General features: G+C 46.3%; 1 protein-coding gene across 1 annotated transcript; it reads left to right on the top strand.

The window, feature by feature from the left end:
• Positions 1–1,443: 1,443 nt before the first annotated feature.
• On the top strand, positions 1,444–9,147 carry LOC309364588 (uncharacterized protein). The gene is made up of 4 exons (XM_081902215.1): positions 1,444–1,511; positions 2,997–3,823; positions 6,116–6,254; positions 7,749–9,147. The coding sequence occupies exons 2-4, from the start codon at positions 3,014–3,016 to the stop codon at positions 8,711–8,713; spliced, it is 1,914 nt and encodes a 637-aa protein (XP_081758341.1). The 5' UTR covers positions 1,444–1,511; positions 2,997–3,013; the 3' UTR covers positions 8,714–9,147.
• The last annotated feature ends 13,658 nt before the right edge of the window (positions 9,148–22,805 follow it).

Below are 22,805 nucleotides of genomic sequence, written 5' to 3'. Positions count from 1 at the left end.
AGGGAGGTCTTGACATTTAGGGCAGCCCAGGACCTCCAGACACACTGCCCAGGCTTGTGCCCGATGGAGGTCACTTCTGTGCTGCTAACACAGTGGTTTGACTTCACCCTTGGAGGCACACTCCATTGTCTATTGAGACGGACGGATGCCAACAACGATGATATAAAAGGGAGAAAGCCTACTCCAATTAGAGCCCTTGGATTAGCTAATTCTACATTATCTTTAAAGCCCTTTGTGGCTTAGGGCCCTCGTATTTATGGGACCGCCTCACATTGCCCCACATTTACCCCCATCACTTTCCAAAACGTGAAAAATCCCAGTTTTCTTGTTCTTTCTTTCAGTGGAGGTGTTGCTCCAGTGCAGGCAGAACATAACTAACACCACACAATATATACCAGTATTTAAAAAGTTAAATAACACCATTTTTTTGTTTTTGTTTTTAAAAATAAAAAACACCGAAAAACAAGTAAAACTATTTTAATATTTTTTAAATCGAATTTATGTACTATATATTATTTGCTTGCTTGTTTCTTTGCTTGCTTGTATGTTAATTGCCTACAGGCCCCAGGGCAACTCACAACATTAAAGCAAAATATTTAAAAAACGAAAAAACAATGTTAAGGAATTTTACAATCATAAAGATGAGGTGGGTTCCTAAAGACAGGCATCTCACCTGTTAAGAAGCATTCCTGCATTGCAGTGGGTTGGACTTAATAATAATAATAATAAATTTATACCCCAGCCAGAGCCGGGCTCAGGGCAGCTAACACCAGTAAAATTACAGTAAAAACATAATAGGAAAAACAACACCAATTTAAAATACAGGTCAAAATGCAATTTTAAATGCAGCCTCATTTTAAAAAATCAAAACCATAAGGGGAGGGAAGCATAAGGGTCAGACTGAGTCCAAACCAAAGGCCAGGTGGAACAGCTCTGTCTTGCAGGCCCTGCGGAAAGATGGCCCTTAGGTGGAATAATAATAATAATAATAATAATAATAATAATAAATAATAATAATAATAATAATAATAATAATAATAATAATAATAATAATAATAATTTGTATATCCCGCCCTCCCCAGCCAGAGCTGGGCACAGAGCAGCTAACAGCAATTCTTTCCAGTTCTACAAATCTACAAATCTATGATTCTATAAACAACCAGGTGCACTCTCCCTCATGTCCCTAAAAGCACCAGAGTTTTTTTATTCACACCAGGGACTTTTGACATTTCTAATAATCCAAATCGGAGATGTCCTAGTTTTGCTTTGTGGGTTTGTTTTTTAAAGACAGCGATGCCCCGAAAGGGTTAAGCCGAAGGAGTTCCCCCCTCCTGCTTCCTAGAGAGGACAGGAGAGAGGGATTAGCAAATTGCCCTTTTTCCTGTATGTAGTGCTGGAAAGGGGGAGTGGGCTGCATTGCATTGCATTGCATTGCATTGCATTGCATTGCTTTGCATCTGCAGGAAGACTGGAGAAAGAGGCAGAAGCAGCAGAAAGGCCCAGCCAAGGAGGTGAATCACTGAAGGGAGCTGGGGGGGGGGCAGGCAAAGGACTGGGAAGGGAGCATTGGGGGTCATCTGGAAGGGAAGGGAGGCAAAGCAGAAGGAGGGGTGGAAAATGAGGGGGGGACAAAGAGAAGCCCCTTCAGATCCCCCCCACCACACACAGGATTATTCTGTTGGAAGCCGCCCAGAGTGGCTGGGGAAACCCAGCCAGATGGGGGGGTATTTGTTGTTGTTATTTAGTCATGTCCGACTCTTCGTGACCCCTGGACCAGAGCACGCCAGGCACTCCTGTCTTCCACTGCCTCCTGCAGTTTGGTCAGACTCATGCTGGTAGCTTCGAGAACACTGTCCAACCATCTCGTCCTCCCCATTCTCCTTGTGCCCTCCATCTTTCCCAACATCAGGGTCTTTTCCAGGGAGTCTTCTCTTCTCATGAGGGGGCCAAAGTCTTGGAGCCTCAGCTTCAGGATCTGTCCTTCCAGGGAGCACTCAGGGCTGATTTCCTTCAGAATGGAGAGGTTTGATCTTCTTGCAGTCCGTGGGACTCTCAAGAGTCTCCTCCAGCACCAGAATTCAAAAGCATCCGTTCTTCGGCGATCAGCCTTCTTGATGGTCCACCTCTCACTTCCATACATCACTATTGGGAAAACCATAGCTTTTACTATACGGACCTTTGTTGGCAAGGTGATGTCTCTGCTTTTTAAGATGTTCAAATCGGACCGATGTAAATGAGATTATCTGGAAAAAGGAAGCTCACACCTCTTAGTGAGTTTGTATACGTACTTAAGGTGCATATGTAAGAGGTTCGTTTAGAATTATAATTTGGAAATGACTAATGTTCTTAAGTAGCTGCATTGTTTTATACTTTGCATACGTCCCATGATCATGTTATACAGTAGTTGTGTTATGTGTTTTAAATCAAGCACTGCCAAGAGTTCTTTCTTTTTGTGCTCCAATGTGCTTCTTATCAATAAAAATTAAAAAAAATCCTGGTGTGGCGTGAGCAAATTTTTATTCTCAAAGTGTGTCCCAGAGAAAAAAAGCTTGAGAACCACTGCCATGGGGGATTAGAACTCAAGACCTTCTGAGTGCAAGACAGATCTCTACCAATGAATTACAGCCTTTCCTTGGCCGACTAGCCCCTCCCTCCCTCCCTCCCTCCCTTCCTTCCTTCCTTCCTTCCTTCCTTTCTTTCTTCCTTTCTTTTTAGCATTTGTCATCCACTTCCAGGCAGTATTAATGCAGTAACAGTAAGGAAGTATGCCAGCTTGTAGCTTCTACACAAAGGTACACAGGCCCCATTCTCTCCTGCAGCTGACCACAATCTTCCCATATAGTCAAATTTCTCAGAAAAGAAAGAAAGAAAAGAAAAATAGGGAGAGTTCATTTATTCCAGTCCTACGAGAGGCTGACCGTTCACCTCTGTCGATTTCTTTCTCTCTGCTTTTCAGGCCCTTTTCTTACTGTGGTTTCTTCTGGAATTTTCCACAGCGCACCTTTGCCCAGGGATGAAAATGGAGGAGGAATATCCTGCAGCCCAGGGAGAAAGAGAGGAACCGGAAGGAACAGGGAAAGCCGCTCACGCCCTCTTGAATGCTGGTGGCCACAAACCCAGGATGGATTATGAGGCGCAGAGTCAACTCCCCAGAGCAAGGCATTCGGGGAATGCCGAGGGGTTCCTTGAAAGAGGGACCCCACATCGCGTGAAGGAGGAATCAGAAGAAGGCTTGGCCCATTGCTGGAAAGCCCAGTGGCAGGAGTTTTTGAGGACAGTGGAGTCCCCTCACTCGGAATGGGGAGCCCCCCAGTTGCCGGAGGAGCCCACCCCCTGGGACGACGCCAAGGCCTTCTTCGCCTCCTTTGAGCAAGTGGCCCAAGCCTGCCGGTGGCCCAAGGTGGAGTGGGCGGCCCGACTCCTGCCGGCCCTCAGGGGAGAAGCCGAGTGGGCCTTTGAGAGGCTGGACGCCGGAGACAGAGAGGATTATGGGAAAGTGAAGGCAGCCATCTTGAGAGGGGACGCCTTGAGGAGGGAGAAGCTGCGCCAACACTTCAGGCACTTCTGCTACCAGGAGGCCGAGGGGCCCAGCGGCGCCTACAGTCACCTCCAGGAGCTCTGCCAGGGGTGGCTGAAGGTGGAGAGGCACTCCAAGGAGCAGATCCTGGAGCTGCTGATCCTGGAGCAGTTCCTGGCCATCCTGCCAGCGGAGATCCAGAGCTGGGTCAGGGATTGCGGCCCGGAGACCTGCTCCCAGGCGGTGGCCCTGGCAGAAGGTTTCCTGTTGAGGCAGCAGGAGACTCGGGTCAATCTAGAAAGCCAGGTGGGACCACTTGGCTGTGGTTAGTGTCAGTATCGGTGGCCTGGCCTAGTCCGGCTTGTGGGCTTCCCATTGGGCCACTGTGAGAACAGGATGTTCAACTAGGCAGGCCTTTGGCCTGATCCAGGCTCCCCTTAGGGCTTCATGGTGTCCAATTCCGAGTTGCATGGCTGGGTTCTGTGACTCAGCAATAAAGCTGGCCACAGAAGGAATCCCCTTACAGTCCTACACGCTAGCAGCCAACCCGACTGCCAGCCCTTACTCAGGAAAAACCTTATGTAGTTACCATGCACACAGAAGAAGGAAGGTATCAGGAAATCATATAGAATTGTAGAGTTGGAAGGGGACCCCCAACGGTCATCTAGTCCAGCCCCCTGCAATGCAGGAATCTCAGCCAAAGCATCCATGACAGATGGCCATTCAGCCTCTGCTTAAAAACCTCCAAGGAAGGAGAGTCCACAATCTCCCGAGGGAGACCATTCCACTGTCCAAACAGCTCTTGCTGTCAGAAAGCTCTTCCTAATGTTTAGTCGAAACCTCCTTTCTTGGAGTTTGAAGCCATGGGTTCGAGTCCTGCCTTAAAGAGCAGAAGATAAACATGCTCCCTCTTCCATGTGACAGCCCTTGAGATACAGTAGACACTCAGGTTGCAAACATGATCCTGTCAGGAGTTCAGCCTACACTCGAGTAGGACTTTGGCAGAGACACATGCCCGACTGGCATGTTCTCTCCCTCCTGATCAATCGTTCGGGAGCTTCAAAGTTTTCTTCAGCCCAAACATCACAGCGACCGATGCCAACTGACACGACACACTTAGGGATCCGCAGAGTCTTCGCATCATTGCGTGACAGACCTCAGCAACTCAGCATTTTGGCTAATCTACTTTATTTAATATAAACACACACATGGAGCACTGCAACATGGCTCCCTCTCTCTATAGCATCAGATAGCAAAGAGAAAAGGAAGAAAGGACAATAGTCCCACTTCACGGAACACAGTAACACAAACATCCTGTCTTCGTCACATCCCACTCTCTGGAGTCAAAACATATACCGTCATGTGAAAGACAACAATCCTATGACTGCAATCATGGAGCAGGAATTCTAACACATCCGTGTGGGAGGCATCGTTCGCAACCCGCAGCGCCACGTCTGTGCACCCGCGGGTTGCACTTCAGCACTTCGGCGCATGCGCAAAGCGCGATTTAGCTCTTCTGCACATGTGCAAGTGTCAAAACCCAGAAGTAACCCGTTCCAGTACTTCTGGGTTTCGGCACGTCCGTAACCTGAAAACACGTAACCTGAAGCGTCTGTAACCTGAGGTATGACTGTATTTGAAGATGGCTCTCATGTCTCCTCTCAGCCTCCTCTTTTCCAGGCTAAGCATACCCTTCTCCTTCAACCATTCCTCATAAGGTTTGGTCAGTGTATCTGACTATTGAACAGAAGGTTGGTGGTTTGAGCCCACCCAAGGCTGGCTGTGGGCAGGATTCCTGTATTGGACTAGATGGCCCTTGGTGTCCCTTCCAGCTCTAACCTTCTATGATTCTACGATGGGCAGGTGGGCTGCAGAGGAACCTCTAGTTTTGCAGTAGTACAGAAGTGGGGGAAACCAGTCCCAAGAAGACTGAGCGTGCTCAGTGGGCACAGAATGCTGACTGGCAGTAGGGCAGGGAACCTGGGGACGGGATGGAACGGTATGGCTGAAAAAGGGCCTGACTGGCATCCTGAACAAGAGCGCTCCTGAGTGGTGACATTTTGTTGCATGGTCCGTCTTGCACCTAAACATGCCTTAATGAAACTGAGTCCTGATTCCTCCCCCTGCATGGCAATGAGGTCACTAAGGGCAGGGTGGAGGACGCAAGCAAACCTTTGCTTCCGATACTTTCAATAATAATAATAATAATAATAATAATAATAATAATAATAATAATATATTATTTATACCCCACCCATCTGGCTGGGTTTCCCTATCCACTCTGGGTGGCTTCCAACAAAATATTAAAATTCAATAATCTATTAAACATTAAAAGCTTGCCTAAACAGGGCTGCCTTCAGATGTCTTCTAAAAGTCTGGTAGTAGTAGTTCTCTTTGACATCTGGTGGGAGGGCATTCCACAGGGAGGGCGCCACCACCAAGAAGGCCCTCTGCCTGGTTCCCTGTAACTTGACTTCTCACAGCGAGGGAACCGCCAGAAGGCCTTCGGCACTGCACCTCAGTGTCCGGGCTGAACGATGGGGGTGGAGACGCTCCTTCAGGTATACTAATGCAAGAGAGATGCTCTGCTTGTTGCAGGTGGTCTTTGAGGAGAAGGAGGAGGTGGTGGTGGCGGCAGCTGCAGGTTCCTCCATTTCTGGCCAATCGCCACCTGAGGCCAGGGAGAAGCAGCCGCATGCAGCAGCCAAGCAGGAAGAGGACGAGGAGGACCTGCTGGGTAAGGAGAGGAGGGTTTTCCATGTGTGCCTTGGATAGTTTGACATTCCCTGCTGGACTGACCTCCGGAAGCTACTCTCCGCTTCTCTCTCTCTAGAGCCTATGGCCCTATCTGCATTTTCATTTTGAATTCATGACTCTTGTTGGAGTTGCAGTTTGCTAAGAGACCGTTGTTAGAAGGCCTCTCTTCCAATTCCCAGAGTAGTTTGACCATCTTCACAAGGAACTCTGGGAATTTTCAGACTGAAATTCCCAGGTGTCAAGAAAGGTTATTTATGTGCGCAACAACTGCAGCCTGTGTTTGGTTAGCCCAGAAATGGAAAACGAGCGAAGTCCCAGCTAAAGAAGAATGGCAACTTAAAGTGATGGGATATGCACACTTGGCAGATTTAACTTATAGAATAAGAGAACTAGATGAACATACGTTTAGAGAAGATTGGAAAACGTTGATTGAATATATGGAAAATTACTGTGTAGAGCTGAAAACGCTGGCAGCATTAACATAAATTCAACAGTGTAGACAAGTTTTGATGGATGCAACGATGGAATACTGTATGGTATAGTTTTTGTAAAATATGCAGGGATTTATGATATGTAAAATGAACCATGGAAAGAGAAGAAGGGAAATCATTATCTTAAGGATGTAAAATGAGTATTTTTTTATATACACACACGAAAAAGGAACTCTGAAGGTCTCTGAGGGGAAGAGAGGGTTGCCTCACAACTCTCAACACCTTTAACTGACTACAGCTCCCAGAATACTTTGGGGGAAGCTGTGGCTGTTTAAAGTGGCATCCTGGTGGAGATGTTGTGGAATGCGATCCTCCGCTGCTCTGCGGCCCAAATGAACTCATTCATTTCAATGTGTCCACTCTGAATAGAACCTAGGCCACATTCAAAGTGGATTTTTTAGTTGAGTATCCTGCATTGCTGCATATATATAAATTAAAATTTCTGTTTTACAATTTAAAGTACTAATTTTTACATCCTTAGATATTTTACAAAAACTATGCCGTTTGGTATTCCATCCATCAAAACTTGTTCTTTTATTCTATATGTTAAGTCTGCAAGTTGTGCATATTCTGTCAATTTAAATTGCCAATCTTCTTTGGTTGGGACCTCGCTCATTTTCCATTTTGGGGCTAACAAAACACGGGCCGCAGTAGTGGCATACATAAATATACCACTTTTTTGACACCTGGGAATTTCCGTCTGAATTATCCCGAACGGAAAGGACTGGGGGTTTTGGAGAAAGTACTTTTAAACATTTTTTTCAATTCATTATGTATCATTTCCCAATATTCTTTTAACCTTTTACAAGTCCACCCCATATAAAAGAATGTTCCTGTTCTATGAGTATTATTAAGGAGGTCTGTGATTGATTGATTGATTGATTGATTGATTGATTGACTGACTGACTGACTGACTGACTGATTGATTCCTGGTTTTGAATGATTCATTCATGGCTTTTATCAGGTTTCTTTCTTCATTTCAGATGGTGGTGTATGGGAGAGCGAAGATGAAGGTGAACCTTGCAGGACCTCAGAAGCAGGCCAGCAGGAGGCATTGAAAGAGAACTTCTGGAATCAAGATGGATCGAAGAGGCCAGAGGGAATCCACGTGGAGAAGGGCAGAGATAAAGCCATTCCTTGCCAGGACGGAGACTTCCATGAAATCGTAGTTCAAGAACAACAACAAGCAGAGAAGAGGAGAAGCAAGTGCCTCAGTGCACATTGGAGAATCCACACAGGGGAGAAAACCAACAAAAGCTTAAAGTTTGGGAAGAGCTTCGGCCAGCACAGAAGTGTCACAGAGTATCAGGTGCTCCACTCAGGGTTGAAGCCGTATAAATGCTTGGAATGTGGAAAGAGCTTCAGTCAGAGCACGCACCTCACGTCCCATCAACGAATCCACACAGGGGAGAGGCCATACAGTTGCTCACACTGCAGCAAGAGCTTCAACCAGAGCACTAGCCTTATTCAACACCAGAGAATTCACACAGGCGAGAAACCGTACAAATGCGCCGAGTGTGAAAAGAGCTTCCGCCATAGTACGAGCCTTACATCACATCAGAGAATCCATACCGGGGAGAAACCATACAAGTGTTCCGACTGTGGGAAAGGGTTTTGTAATCAATCCGGCCTTATTAACCACAAGACAATTCACACAGGGGAGAGGCCGTATAAATGCTTGGAGTGTGGGAAAAGTTTCAGTCAGAGTACTCACCTTACGTCACATCAGAGAATCCACACGGGAGAGAGACCATATAAATGCTCGGACTGCAGCAAGACCTTTTGCGACCAATCAGGCCTTGTTAAACATCAAAGGATTCACACGGGGCAGAAGCCGTATAAATGCTTAGCGTGTGGAAAGAGCTTCAGCCAGAGCACAAATCTTATTCGGCATCAGAGAATTCACACGGGAGGTGAAGCCTCCATATTAACTTCCCCATACTCTTAAGAGTAGCAGATGAGGTCCTGCTCCAACCATCTTTGGTTTTGGAGAGCTGAACAGCTGGGTCTCTTCCGTGGTTGCTCCTTTGCGGGACTCCCTCTTTAATGCTCGTGATTCATTTGTGGTTTTATAATTACTCAGTTAGTTGGATGGTTTTTAACTGCATGTTTCCATTAATTAGTTTGTAATGACCTGGATAGTTGTGTAGAGGGCCTTCTTGGTAGCGGTGCCCTCCTTGTGGAACACCCTCCCTTCAGATGTCAAGGAGATAAGAAAAATTACACAACTTTTAGAAGACATCTGAAGGCAACCCTGTATCAGGAGGTTTTTAATGGATCAATGTTTTTATTATGGTTTTAGATATGCTGTAAGCTGCCCAGAGTGGCTAGGGAAACCCAGCCAGTTGTGTGGGGTATAAATAATAAAATTATTATTATTATAATTTATTCATATCAACTGCCTAGGGTAAGGTTTGCCAACATGGTGTCCATGGGTGCCCGGGTGTCCACCAGAACCACTGAGCCTCTTGGGCTTGCCGATCAAAAGGTCGGTGGTTCGAATCCCTGCAATGGGGTGAGCTCCCGTTGCTCTGTCCCAGCTCCTGCCAATCTAGCAGTTCGAAAGCACGCCAGTACAAGTAGATAAATAGGTACTGCTGTAGCGGGAAGATAAACAGTGTTTCCGTGCACTCTGGTTTCCGTCATGGTGTCCCGTTGCGCCAGAAGCGGTTTAGTCCTGCTGGCCACATGACCCGGAAAGCTGGCTGTGGACAAATGCCAGGCCTTCAGCCTGAAAGCAAGATGAGCACCGCAACCCCACAGTCACCTTTGACTGGACTTAACCGTCCAGGGGTCCTTCACCTTTTAACTCTATGGTGCCTGTGAAAGGTCTCACCAAATATCCCCTCAAAAATCCGCAATGTAGGAGAGACTATTTGGTTTTCCTGCTCAGTTGCTGTTTGTACTGTCTCAGCCTCTCCTACATTGAACATGCCCACTTCAAACATGTCCACATTTCATTGGATGCTAGGACAAACACCTGCCCTCCTTCCTGCTCTGAACAGGTGCAAAGAGTTTCTCTCTGTGAGCAAGCACTGTGAACAGCTGATGTCGGTGCCTCCATCTCCCAATAATTGAGGGAAGTCCTGTTGTCTCTTTTCTCTCTTGCATGTGGTAGCAAGAGACTTTGTGTTATGCACACACACACACACACACACACACACACACCAACAATGCCCCGTTCAATGCAAGCGCTGTGTGTGTGTGTGTGTGTCTCTGTAAGCCAATGGATTTCAAAGGGCCTCCAATGTGGGCATCTTATCCATATTTACTGGAGAGTAATGGGTGGATGGATCCATGTCAAGTTTTGAACACGCTCATTTATAGCTCTTGTCTTTTGTAGATTATTTTTTTAATGCATGAAAAAATTCACATTTTAAACTATGCATTTTAGGCACCGACTCCCTCTAAAAATCTCATTTTTTCCTGGTATGCTTTCTAATACCCATTCCCCCTAAAATATGCATTTAGTACCCTTCAAAACTAACAAACCAAAACTGAATTTTAAAAAATCAGAGGCATCCACAGCTGTGCTCTGGTATGCATTCTGGTATGCATGTGGTATGTATGTAAGTCCAGGAGTGACGAATTAGGTCAGATCACTTTAAAAAGTGTGGTTTGAACTAATTTCTTCTCTCTTCCAAAGCCCCATTGGAGACATTGAGTGTCCTCCTTCAAACATGCACACGATTAGACCGTGCATAGGATGAGGGTGAGATTGTGTGACTTTGCCATTAGCATTTTGTGTTAGTCCTTGTTTCCAAATACGTGTACTTTCTTTCTGTTATATACTGTATTTTTTTGCTCTATAAGACTCACTTTTTCCCTCCTAAAAAGTAAGGGGAAATGTGTGTGCGTCTTCTGGAGCAAATGCAGGCTGCGCAGCTATCCCAGAAGCCAGAACAGCAAGAGGGATCGCTGTGCAGCGATCTCTCTTGCTGTTCTGGCTTCTGAGATTCAGAATTTTTTTTCTTCTTGTTTTCCTCCTCCAAAAATTAGGTGTGTCTTGTGGTCTGGTGCGTTTTATAGAGCAAAAAATATGGTATATCTGTTATATTCTCCCTGTTATATTTTTATTAGGTTTCCAGTTGTAAAGAGTAATAGAGACGCAGCTTATAAATTAAATCGCAGCTGTACCCAAAGCAGTGTTAATTCTCAAAAGGAAACCAGATTTGTTGAACAAAGTAGCTTTCTTTGCTTTTCAAATCCCACTGTATTCAGATCGTCCCAAGAGCACCCGGATTTCCACTCACACTCAGCCATGAGGCAACTGCTTTACAGCCAAGTTGCTCATTCCCATTGGATCGGGAAAACATCCTCTTCACGATACAAAAAGAGACTCTGCAGAGGGGCCAGAATAATAGGGCTGTTCATACTGCATTGCTCTTACATCAGGGCAGCCTCTGGCACTGATTGGCTGAGCTGGTTCATGAGCATTCTGAGCTCTGACTACTAAGGGAATGGTCTCAAGATTTGCTGTCTGTCCAGACCCTGTGAGGGAAGGGCAAGCTATCAGTTTGGCTGGGATTTTTAAAAAAAGAATCTCACACGAGCGTTGAAAGAGGGGGGATGGTTCTCACTGTGTAAAAAAATTAAGGAGCAAGGGAGCACAGGTAGTTTAGCTGAGGGGAGGCTCCAGATTAGGAAACAGACTGAGAATCAGGAACCAGGAGGAGGACTTGAGGGAAAGATTAGAGGGACACAGGCTGGGGAGGCCTGATGGGTGGAGTATAAATAATAAAATTATTATTATTAAAAAGCAAGAAGGAAAGGACCTATTAGAGAGATGAAGAAGCCAGAAAGCTCTTGGGTTTGGAGGGCCTCTATATGGTGGTAGGAGAAATGGAGTGGTGGTTCTCGTGAAACTGATCAGGGGGCTAGGATAAACTAAAGAAAGTAGGCTGTGCCCCAAAACTGGGAGCTATGGGCATTGTGGGAAGGAGGAATCTGAGAGAAAGGAGGACAGGGCATAGCCAGTGGGGAGGACCACCTGCTTGTCATGCAGAAGGCTTGGAAACAAATTGGTTTGAAATCCTGGACAGCTGCTGGCAGTCAGTCTAGACTAGGAACCGGGTAGTTGTGGCCCTGGAGAAGTTGCTGGACTCTTGCATCCGCTATCCCTGAGCACCAGTGGCGTAGCGTGGGGGGTGCAGGGGGGCCCGGGCGCAACATCGGGGGGGGTGCACGTTTGCACTAACTAATCTAGTGGAAGAGACTCGAGTGCTAAAATCCACGGGTTAGGGGGCGCAAATTACTTGCCTTGCCCCGGGTGCTGACAACCCACGCTACGCCACTGCTGAGCACTGGTCATGCTGGCAAGGGACTCTTAAGTAATCACAGCGTCCGTTTCTAAGTTATGGTTACTAGACTTTTTTCAATGAATCCGGGGATACTTTTTTTTTTTTGAAGCTGAGTCAGTAGTGGGGATGGTGAGGCAAAAGACCCTGGGCCCCAGCACACGTGCATATTGCATAAAGGTGCAAAGCCCTTCTTTTCACACCCTGTGAAACATAAATGCGCAGTTTTTTTTAAAACTGGGCAATGGCGTGCTACCCACACGTGTCCAGAGGAGGGCAACCAAAATGGTCAAAGGCCTTATGAGGAACGGCTAAGGGAGCTGGGCATGTTTAGCCTGGAGAAGAGGAGGTTAAGGGGTGATATGATAGCCATGTTCAAATATATAAAAGGATGTCACATAGAGGAGGGAGAAAGGTTGTTTTCTGCTGCTCCAGAGAAGCGGACACGGAGCAATGGATCCAAACTACAAGAAAGAAGATTCCAGAAGAACTTCCTGACAGTAAGAGCTGTTCGACAGTGGAATTTGCTGCCAAGGAGTGTGGTGGAGTCTCCTTCTTTGGAGGTCTTTAAGCAGAGGCTTGACAACCATATGTCAGGAGTGCTCTGATGGTGTTTCCTGCTTGGCAGGGGGTTGGACTCCATGGCCCTTGTGGTCTCTTCCAACTCGATGATTCTGTGACTCCCGAGCCTTCCCCAATCTCCTTCTCCCTTCGTTTTGACAGATCAGGGGAGGTTCAGGAGTCCCGGGCGGGAAGCCGCTGCCCAGGAGGGGCCAGCCTGGTAGTGCAGTTGGATCTGGCTGGCTTCAGGAGCTACTCACTGCTGTGGCGCCCGCCATATTTCCTGCACCACAGCAGCGAGCAGCTCCTGAAGCCAGCCAGAGCCAACTGCACTACCAGGCTACTGAGGCTGCGGCGGCCACGTTTCCCAGGGACAGATTTGCAAATCCAGGGACTGTCCCGGGGACGTCTGTAACCCTATTCTAAGTGCTCACAGACCTACTGTTCAATTATCTGTTCTTTGATCTTTCCTGGTATCCACACAAGATGACCAGTCGGTAGATGGGGACATCTTGCCTGCCTCCAATCTGCAGGGACCTCTTCTCTTCTCCAATAACAATGATAGATTATAGGCAGAGGCCCTGAGCTCTAAGTGGGGCTACCTTTGAAGGTGACCCGGAAACGACAACTAACCCAGAATGCGGCAGCTAAACTGGTGACTGGGAGCGGCCGCTGAGACCACATAACACTGATCCTAATAGACCTACATTGGCTCCCAGTACATTTCTGAGCACTGCATTTAAATATATATATATATATATATATATATATATATATATATATATGCAGGTTTTGGTGTCCTCGGGTGTCTTCCCGTGTAAAAGTTGGGGTGTCTAGGCGACGTTTCGACGAGGTCTCACTCGTCATCTTCAGGCTGGTGCTTTCGGCTTCTTGTTACTGGAACAGAGCAGGATCTCAGTGTTTGAGTTCCTATAAATACTGTTGAGGGGGTGTGGTGTATAGCCTCCAATGTTCTGGGCAGAGAGGAAGTTCCCAGGCTAGTGTGCCTTTTCTTCTTTTGTTCCTTAATTACTTGAGGGATATCTTGAGTGATTTCTTGAGTGATATCCTGAGTACCACTTAGGTGGGTCATTAGGTGTGGATTAGTTGCTAAAGTCTTTGTGTCTTGACCTCTTGAACTTTGTTAAGAGTTTTTCTGAGAAGATGGCTGTACTGCACTTAGTTGTGCTCCGGATGCTGCACCCCCCTGCAATCCCTACACAGATCTGGCTGACACAGGCCACAAAACCACAGCTCGCCCCTATACACGAAGCCAAGCCAGAGCACAACTAAGTGCAGTTAGAAACGTCGAAACGTCGCCTAGACACCCCAACTTTTACACGGGAAGACACCCGAGGACACCAAAACCTGCATTCCTGTACCCGTGAAAATCTACGAAAGCATATATATATATATATATATGCAGGTTTTGGTGTCCTCGGGTGTCTTCCCGTGTAAAAGTTGGGGTGTCTAGGCGACGTTTCGACGAGGTCTCACTCGTCATCTTCAGGCTGGTGCTTTCGGCTTCTTGTTACTGGAACAGAGCAGGATCTCAGTGTTTGAGTTCCTATAAATACTGTTGAGGGGATGTGGTGTATAGCCTCCAATGTTCTGGGCAGAGAGGAAGTTCCCAGGCTAGTGTGCCTTTTCTTCTTTTGTTCCTTAATTACTTGAGGGATATCTTGAGTGATTTCTTGAGTGATATCCTGAGTACCACTTAGGTGGGTCATTAGGTGTGGATTAGTTGCTAAAGTCTTTGTGTCTTGACCTCTTGAACTTTGTGAAGAGTTTTTCTGAGAAGATGGCTGTACTGCACTTAGTTGTGCTCTGGCTTGGCTTCGTGTATAGGGGCGAGCTGTGGTTTTGTGGCCTGTGTCAGCCAGATCTGTGTAGGGATTGCAGGGGGGTGCAGCATCCGGAGGTGCCACCATGGTTTGGCTACTGGATGGTGTCTGTAATTTATCTGTGGAGAGGGTCTGGGTTTGGGTCTGGTGTGGTTGATTGGTGATGGCGTTCTGTGTGCCTCTGGATCTGGTGTCAGTTTTTGTGGGGAGGGCTAATTTCCAGATGTCTGGCAAGCGGGATGTGTCGTCACGCTTGTTCATGTTGTGAGGGTGTTTCTCTATCTCGATGGCTTCCATGATTATTCTCTTGTGGTGATGTTCCATGTTAAAGAGCAATTTGGAATCTGCAAAATTAATTTCGTGTCCTGTTTCTTTCATGTGTTGGAAAAGAGAGGAAGTTTTTTCTTCTTTTTTGACGGCATTCTTGTGTTCTGCGATACGTGCATTTATTCGTCTGTTTGTTTGTCCAATGTACGTGGCTGGGCAGACTTTGCAGGGTATTTCATAGACCCCTTGGTTTTCCAACTGGATTTTATCCTTGGGGTTTCTGAGGATATTGGCTATTTTTTGGTTGGTGCAAAAGGCTGTTTTGATATTGTGTTTATGGAGGATTTTGCTAATTTTATCTGTAGTGCCCTTGATATAAGGAAGGAGGGCCATGCCATTGTTTTCTTCTGTGTCTTGGTTTTTGGGGGGTGTTTCTTTTTGGATTAGCTTCGTAACCCTGTTTTGCTGGTATCCATTGGCAATTAACACATTTGAGAGATTCTGTAACTCAGTTGTCAAGTGGTCTTTGTCAGCCAGGCGTTTGGTTCTGGAGATGAGAGTCTTGGCTACGGAGTTTATTTGTGCAGGGTGGTGGTGTGATTGTGCATGTAAGTAGCGGTTGGTGTGTGTTTTTTTCCGGTAGATAGTGTGTCCTAGGGAGCCATCAGGTTTTTTGTAGATTAGGACGTCAAGGAAGGGAAGTTGGTTGTTGGCTTCTATTTCCATAGTGAATTGTATTTTGGGGTGTAGGCTGTTGAGATGTGTGAGGAAGCTATCCAGTTTTTCCTTCCCGTGTGGCCAAATTACAAAGGTGTCGTCAACATATCTGAGCCAAAGTTTGGGTTTGTGTTCTGACTTGTCTAAAGCATTGGTTTCAAAGTGTTCCATGTACAGGTTTGCGATGACCGGTGAGAGGGGTGATCCCATAGGTGCTCCTTCTATCTGTTTGTATCTTTGTCCATTGTGGATGAAGTACGTGTTGGTTAGGCAGTGGTTGGTCAGGTCCAAGATGTATTCGGGGGGATTGTATTTGTTTTGAATGGCTGTTAAGGCTTCATTAATGGGCACTTGTGTGAAGAGAGATACAACATCGAAGCTCACAAGTAGGTCATTAGGATGTAGGTTTTGCTTCTTTATTGTTTCTATGAACTGGAAGGAGTTTGGAACGTGTGAAGAGATGGATTCTGCATAGGGCTGAAGTTGCTTGGCGAGAAATTTAGCGAGATTTTGTAGAGGTGAGCCTATGGAGCTGACTATTGGTCTGAGTGGTGTTCCTTCTTTGTGTATCTTGGGGAGGCCGTAGAGTTTGGGGCATCTGGATGATTTTTCTCTGGGGATGATTCTTAGCTGGATTTCTTCACTGATAGGAGAGGCTTTTATTTTGGATTTGGTGGTTTTTTCCAGATAGGTGGTGGGATCTGTTTTTATAGGTTGGTAGGTAGGATCTTGGAGTAGGTTTGATAGTTTTGCTTGGTAGTCCGATGTGTTCATCACAACAGTGGCATTACCTTTGTCTGCTGGGAGAATGATTATGTTGTTGTCTTTCCTCAGGTTGGTGAGTGCTTTCTGTTCTTCTTTGTGTAAATTGCTTCTGGGTGGTTTGCTGGAGCAGAGGATGTTGGTGACTTCAAGTCTGATTTTATTGTAATTTGGCCACACGGGAAGGAAAAACTGGATAGCTTCCTCACACATCTCAACAGCCTACACCCCAAAATACAATTCACTATGGAAATAGAAGCCAACAACCAACTTCCCTTCCTTGACGTCCTAATCTACAAAAAACCTGATGGCTCCCTAGGACACACTATCTACCGGAAAAAAACACACACCAACCGCTACTTACATGCACAATCACACCACCACCCTGCACAAATAAACTCCGTAGCCAAGACTCTCATCTCCAGAACCAAACACCTGGCTGACAAAGACCACTTGACAACTGAGTTACAGAATCTCTCAAATGTGTTAATTGCCAATGGATACCAGCAAAACAGGGTTACGAAGCTAATCCAAAAAGAAACACCCCCCAAAAACCAAGACACAGAAGAAAACAATGGCATGGCCCTCCTTCCTTATATCAAGGGCACTACAGATAAAATTAGCAAAATCCTCCATAAACACAATATCAAAACAGCCTTTTGCACCAACCAAAAAATAGCCAATATCCTCAGAAACCCCAAGGATAAAATCCAGTTGGAAAACCAAGGGGTCTATGAAATACCCTGCAAAGTCTGCCCAGCCACGTACATTGGACAAACAAACAGACGAATAAATGCACGTATCGCAGAACACAAGAATGCCGTCAAAAAAGAAGAAAAAACTTCCTCTCTTTTCCAACACATGAAAGAAACAGGACACGAAATTAATTTTGCAGATTCCAAATTGCTCTTTAACATGGAACATCACCACAAGAGAATAATCATGGAAGCCATCGAGATAGAGAAACACCCTCACAACATGAACAAGCGTGACGACACATCCCGCTTGCCAGACATCTGGAAATTAGCCCTCCCCACAAAAACTGACACCAGATCCAGAGGCACACAGAACGCCATCACCAATCAACCACACCAGACCCAAACCCAGACCCTCTCCACAGATAAATTACAGACACCATCCAGTAGCCAAACCATGGTGGCACCTCCGGATGCTGCACCCCCCTGCAATCCCTACACAGATCTGGCTGACACAGGCCACAAAACCACAGCTCGCCCCTATACACGAAGCCAAGCCAGAGCACAACTAAGTGCAGTACAGCCATCTTCTCAGAAAAACTCTTCACAAAGTTCAAGAGGTCAAGACACAAAGACTTTAGCAACTAATCCACACCTAATGACCCACCTAAGTGGTACTCAGGATATCACTCAAGAAATCACTCAAGATATCCCTCAAGTAATTAAGGAACAAAAGAAGAAAAGGCACACTAGCCTGGGAACTTCCTCTCTGCCCAGAACATTGGAGGCTATACACCACACCCCCTCAACAGTATTTATAGGAACTCAAACACTGAGATCCTGCTCTGTTCCAGTAACAAGAAGCCGAAAGCACCAGCCTGAAGATGACGAGTGAGACCTCGTCGAAACGTCGCCTAGACACCCCAACTTTTACACGGGAAGACACCCGAGGACACCAAAACCTGCATTCCTGTACCCGTGAAAATCTACGAAAGCAAATATATATATATATATATATATATATATATATATATATATATGTTTACTGCTCCTTGAAACGATTCTATCATATTTTCTTTTACCCATTTTGTTGTAAAATAAAACCCATTTTTGCTTTTGAACTACCCTAAGTCTCAAAGTACCAGAGTTCCTTTTTTAAAAAAAGCAAAAATTGCCAGTAGTGACAGGAGGCACACCTCACCCCACCTGCCCAAATATGAGCCACCCCAATAACACTGAACGTGCTGCTTTTACCCAATTGCTGAAAATGGATTTTCACGTTTGCCTGCCACAAGGCTTAATCTTCTCACCTTGAAATTAGGAACATAGGAAGCTATGACTGTTCTGCATATAATTGCACATTACGTCAAGCAGAAAGCAAAAGATAATTCAGCATTATCTTTAATATATAAAACGCTACCACCATAATCACACAAATCTCTAGAGACCCAGGGTATTTTATTTACCATATTTAAAATATCATACACATCTCAATTCTCACGCAGAAAGCAGTTTAGGTTACAAACTTAATAAAACCTTTTAAAAAACAGGGTTTTTTGTTTTTAGAAAAAAGTAGATTTTTAAAAACTATTTGAAAAGCACAATCAAAAGTTTGACAATAGGAAAGCATTTAAACAACAACAGCAAAAGCGAAAGTTGCCTTTTAATAAAATTTAGATCTCTGGAAAGTCTGAACAGCGTTACAGGTTGACTTGTTTGGTGCCGAGTTTTTCCAAAATGAGGTTTGCGAAGAACTGCTCCTGAACTCAAAAGGTCCAAGTCCAGGTAACCCCACTTGGGGCAAACCAGTTGTCGGAGATCAAATTCTTTGTCATTCGGCAAATTTCAAGCTTGATTAGAAACAGCTCCCTCAAAAGCACATCTACTGCAGTTGCCAAGATAAACATGATTTGACAATCAAATAGTGAACTTAAAATAATTATGTCAGGATCCGACTAAGCCCACTACAATCGTTAGCCTGGGAAAAAGCAAAACACACACACAAAAGCCCCAAGCCTGCTCTCGATTTCCGCCACAGCCAAGATGCAAACACTGTCTATGAGCATCTTAGGCTAGCAAAAAAATATAATGTGATTTGTAACCAAGGGGGCTGCTGGAGGAGGGGCAGATCATGCCATACTCGCCCCCCTTCTGCATTTCCATGCTGGTGTGGAGAAAGGTGTTTTGCAACTAGGATGGAAACCAAGCAGGCGAACAGAAGGCAGGGACGTGCCGTTCCTCCTCCGCCAACCTGCTTGCTCGCCTGCACAGAGCTTGCGCTCACCTATGGCGACCAGGCACATTCTGTTAAACACAAGGCTGGACCCATCTGTCCTCATGTTGATGCCAAGGTCTGAAATCAAGACGTGTCTCTGAAAACTATGGGCGAGTGTTCTTGGTTGGGGACACATTTTACGGCTCAAGAAAGCTCCCCAGCAGCTATCATACTCAGGGAGATAATCTTTTTAAGGCAGAGAAATTCTGAGCCGTTATTCGGTGTCGCAATCAGGAATCCCTAAGGTGCTGGCGAGGGTTTGGAAGTCAAACACAGCCCTCCAACCCCCCCCCCCCGGACCTCTCCCTACGCCACCCCGTCACTGACCCCCACTTCATACTCTCCTGGAGAGGTTTTGCCTGGCTGGGATGTGTTCCTGCACTCTGGTTATGCTTCTTGCAGGCCAGGGGAAGGTAAGAGGGGCTTGGAAACTGGCCTACTGTACAAATGTATCAAGGTAAAGGGACCCCTGACTGATAGATCCAGTCATGGCTGACTCTGGCGTTGCAGCACTCATCTCGCTTTATTGGCTGAGGGAGCCGGCGTACAGCTTCCAGGTCATGTGTCCAGCATGACTCAGCCGCTTCTGGCGAACCAGAGCAGTGCACAGAAACACCGTTTACCTTCCCGCCGGAGCGGTACCTATTTATCTACTTGCACTTTGACGTGCTTTCAAACTGCTGGGCTGGCAGGAGCAGGGACCAAGCAACGGGAGCCACGGGGATTCAAACTGCCGACCTTCTGATTGGCAAGTCCTAGGCTCTGTGGTTTAATCCACAGCGCCACCCGCGTCCCCCCCCCCAAAGCATGTTGCTGCACCCCTTTTGCCTCTGACCCTACCCACCACTGGAACATGTCCCCCTCAAGAGGTTCTCAGAAGGGAATACGAAGAGGGGTTGCCATACCTGTGCTAGGGGAGAATTGGTGTTTGCGACGGCATCATGGAGGATAGAGCCTACAGTTCAGGAAGATCTCAATGCGGAAGAGCTTCTCCCTCTCCCTCTGCCGCCTCCACACCACCAAAGAAGTTATAGAAAAGAGAGGTTAAGAATTCAGCCTCTCAGAAAGGCGAACTCGCAACGCAGAGAAGCCTCGTGGGCCTTGTCGTTATGAAACTCCTACACCGTCTTGCCCCACCAGCCTCCGTCCCAATTCCTCCCAACAGACCTGGCAAACAGTCTCAGCGTTGCCCCTTGTAGGACTCAGCAGGGAGAATAGCAGAATTAGATTAGGATCTGCCTGCGTTGCCTCTGGCGCCACCTGCTGTTGGGCTCCCTGGCTCCCACCCTACCAATGGGCAACAGGGACCACTGCCCTCTTTTTCAAGGAGGCCACTGTGAGAGACCGCAAAAAAACGCATGAGAGGTACATCTTCACAAGCAAAGCAAAGCTGCCAATCGCCTGGGGCCACTAGGGGGCGCATCAGAAGATGGCTTACAATAACATCTCTCGGACCCACACAAGGTAATTTGGAGGCTGTGATGGGAGTAAATAGCCTCCCTACCCCCCCCCCCAGGATTGTGGGGTGGGACTGCCCTTGCCTGCTGTGCCCTATAACACCCCCGAATTTGTGGGGATGGGGGCACTAGGCAGAATGCCCTTCTGTGGATATCGGCGCTCCTGGACGCTGTCTCTGATCCGTGCCACTAGCTGCAAGAACTTCAAAAGAAACAATTTGGATGAAGCGAATGCACATATTTCAAGGAAGAAGGGGGAGTAAAGACTGCTAACAGAAGAGATCTCTGATAAAACAAGAAGAGTCGAAGGAGCAAGTATAAATCACAAGAAAATACGCCAAGACTCGGTATGGCAAAGGGACTGATGGGGGAGGGGGGGGAAACCTTTCTTTCTTATATGTGATTAAACAAGAACCAACCCCCCACAAGTCAGAAATGTCGTTTTAAGGACTTAAGCTGTGGATTTAAGGCTGTGTGGAGATAAACTTTCGAACCAAAGCATGTTTTGAGAAGAGCGTGGAATGTATAAGGGCTCTGGAATGACGCAGTTAAAAGTGCCGTCGCCATATTGGGAAGTTCTGTCGGAGGACTTAAGTCTGAGAGGAGAAATAGAGCTGTTTTTATATTGTGGGTGAAACTCCTCAGTGGGACTTAAGAACGACAGTTCTGTAATTAATGATGGAAAGAGCGCTGTTATCTATGAAGGCGATGATATATGGAAACCATCTCAATTTGAGGATTGGAAGAACGGGAAAATTCACACAGGATTATTATTGGTGTTTATCGGCTTAAGGAGACTATCAGAAGAGATCATAAAGAAAAAAGAGAAAATATATGAACAAGAGGTGATGTGGAAACAGCAAGGTAAGACTGGATAGAATTATGAACTTTGTTTGGACTGATTTGGACATTAACGCAGTAGCAAGAAGATGATCAGAATCCCCCTTCGGATCTTGAAATATGGGTCCCCTCAACAAAATTTGAAATTCGGCTTTTTAATTCGGAATTTATGTGATGTGATTTGACTTGATTTGATTGGCCGGTTAATAAAAATTATTATTATTTTTTTAAAAGCTGCCAATCGCCTAGCTATGTTTAAAAAGCCAACCGTTCCGTCGCATGCAGGAGTGACCAAGGATCAGGACGGGGCAATTCAAATGGTGAAGAGGCACAGTACTGAATGGCTGGTGTCTCTGATGGGGCAATTCAGATCCAGCCCATTCGTTTTCCTGAGCACATCCCTCGTTTTTACTTTCTCCCGAATATGAGAGTGGCCATTATGCATTTCCAAGCAGAGGGGAAAGAAAAGGGCTGGCCTTGCAGAGCAGGCCAAAAACCTGCCCACCGATATGGCCAAATCCACCCAGCTCTGCTAACGCCAACATAAAAGAGGAGAAGGGACAATGTCCATTCTACCTTTCGAGATTGCAAGGGAAGGGGCTGTGGGAAAGCAGGGAGTGGCAGAGGAGAAGGAAACCAGGATTGTCCACAGAGGAGGAGAGAAGCTGAATAAAAGCTTGCACTTCGGAAACGGCTTTCTCTGGAGCGCAAACCTTACATCTCATCAGAGACTCCAAGCAGGGGACAAAGGACATCGGTGCCCAGGCTGCGACAACAGCTTTTCCGACCCGAAGAGGCTCAAAATATGATATGATAGCCATGTTCAAATATATAAAAGGATGTCACATAGAGGAGGGAGAAAGGTTGTTTTCTGCTGCTCCAGAGAAGCGGACACAGAGCAATGGATCCAAACTACAAGAAAGAAGATTCCACCTAAACATTAGGAAGAACTTCCTGACAGTAAGAGCTGTTCGACAGTGGAATTTGCTGCCAAGGAGTGTGGTGGAGTCTCCTTCTTTGGAGGTCTTTAAGCAGAGGCTTGACAACCATATGTCAGGAGTGCTCTGATGGTGTTTCCTGCTTGGCAGGGGGTTGGACTCCATGGCCCTTGTGGTCTCTTCCAATTCTATGATTCTATGATTCTAAAAGGCTCCAGAGGAAGGAGCCACACAGAGACTGACAAGATTCACCAGCATCACGTGAGAACCCAGATTTTTCGGGGGGGGGGAGTGTCTTCTTGAACCTTCTTACAAGCTCTTCACTTTCATGATCAAAGAAATAATCATCATCTTACCAAATATAGTTAAGTATTCCAGGGTGTCAGT

Source organism: Podarcis melisellensis (assembly GCF_964234715.1).
Source record: "Podarcis melisellensis genome assembly, chromosome: 2".
Classification (NCBI taxonomy): Eukaryota; Metazoa; Chordata; class Lepidosauria; order Squamata; family Lacertidae; genus Podarcis; species Podarcis melisellensis.
The sequence above is the reverse complement of the archived record's forward strand: the minus strand, read 5'-3'. Positions and strand labels throughout refer to the sequence as shown.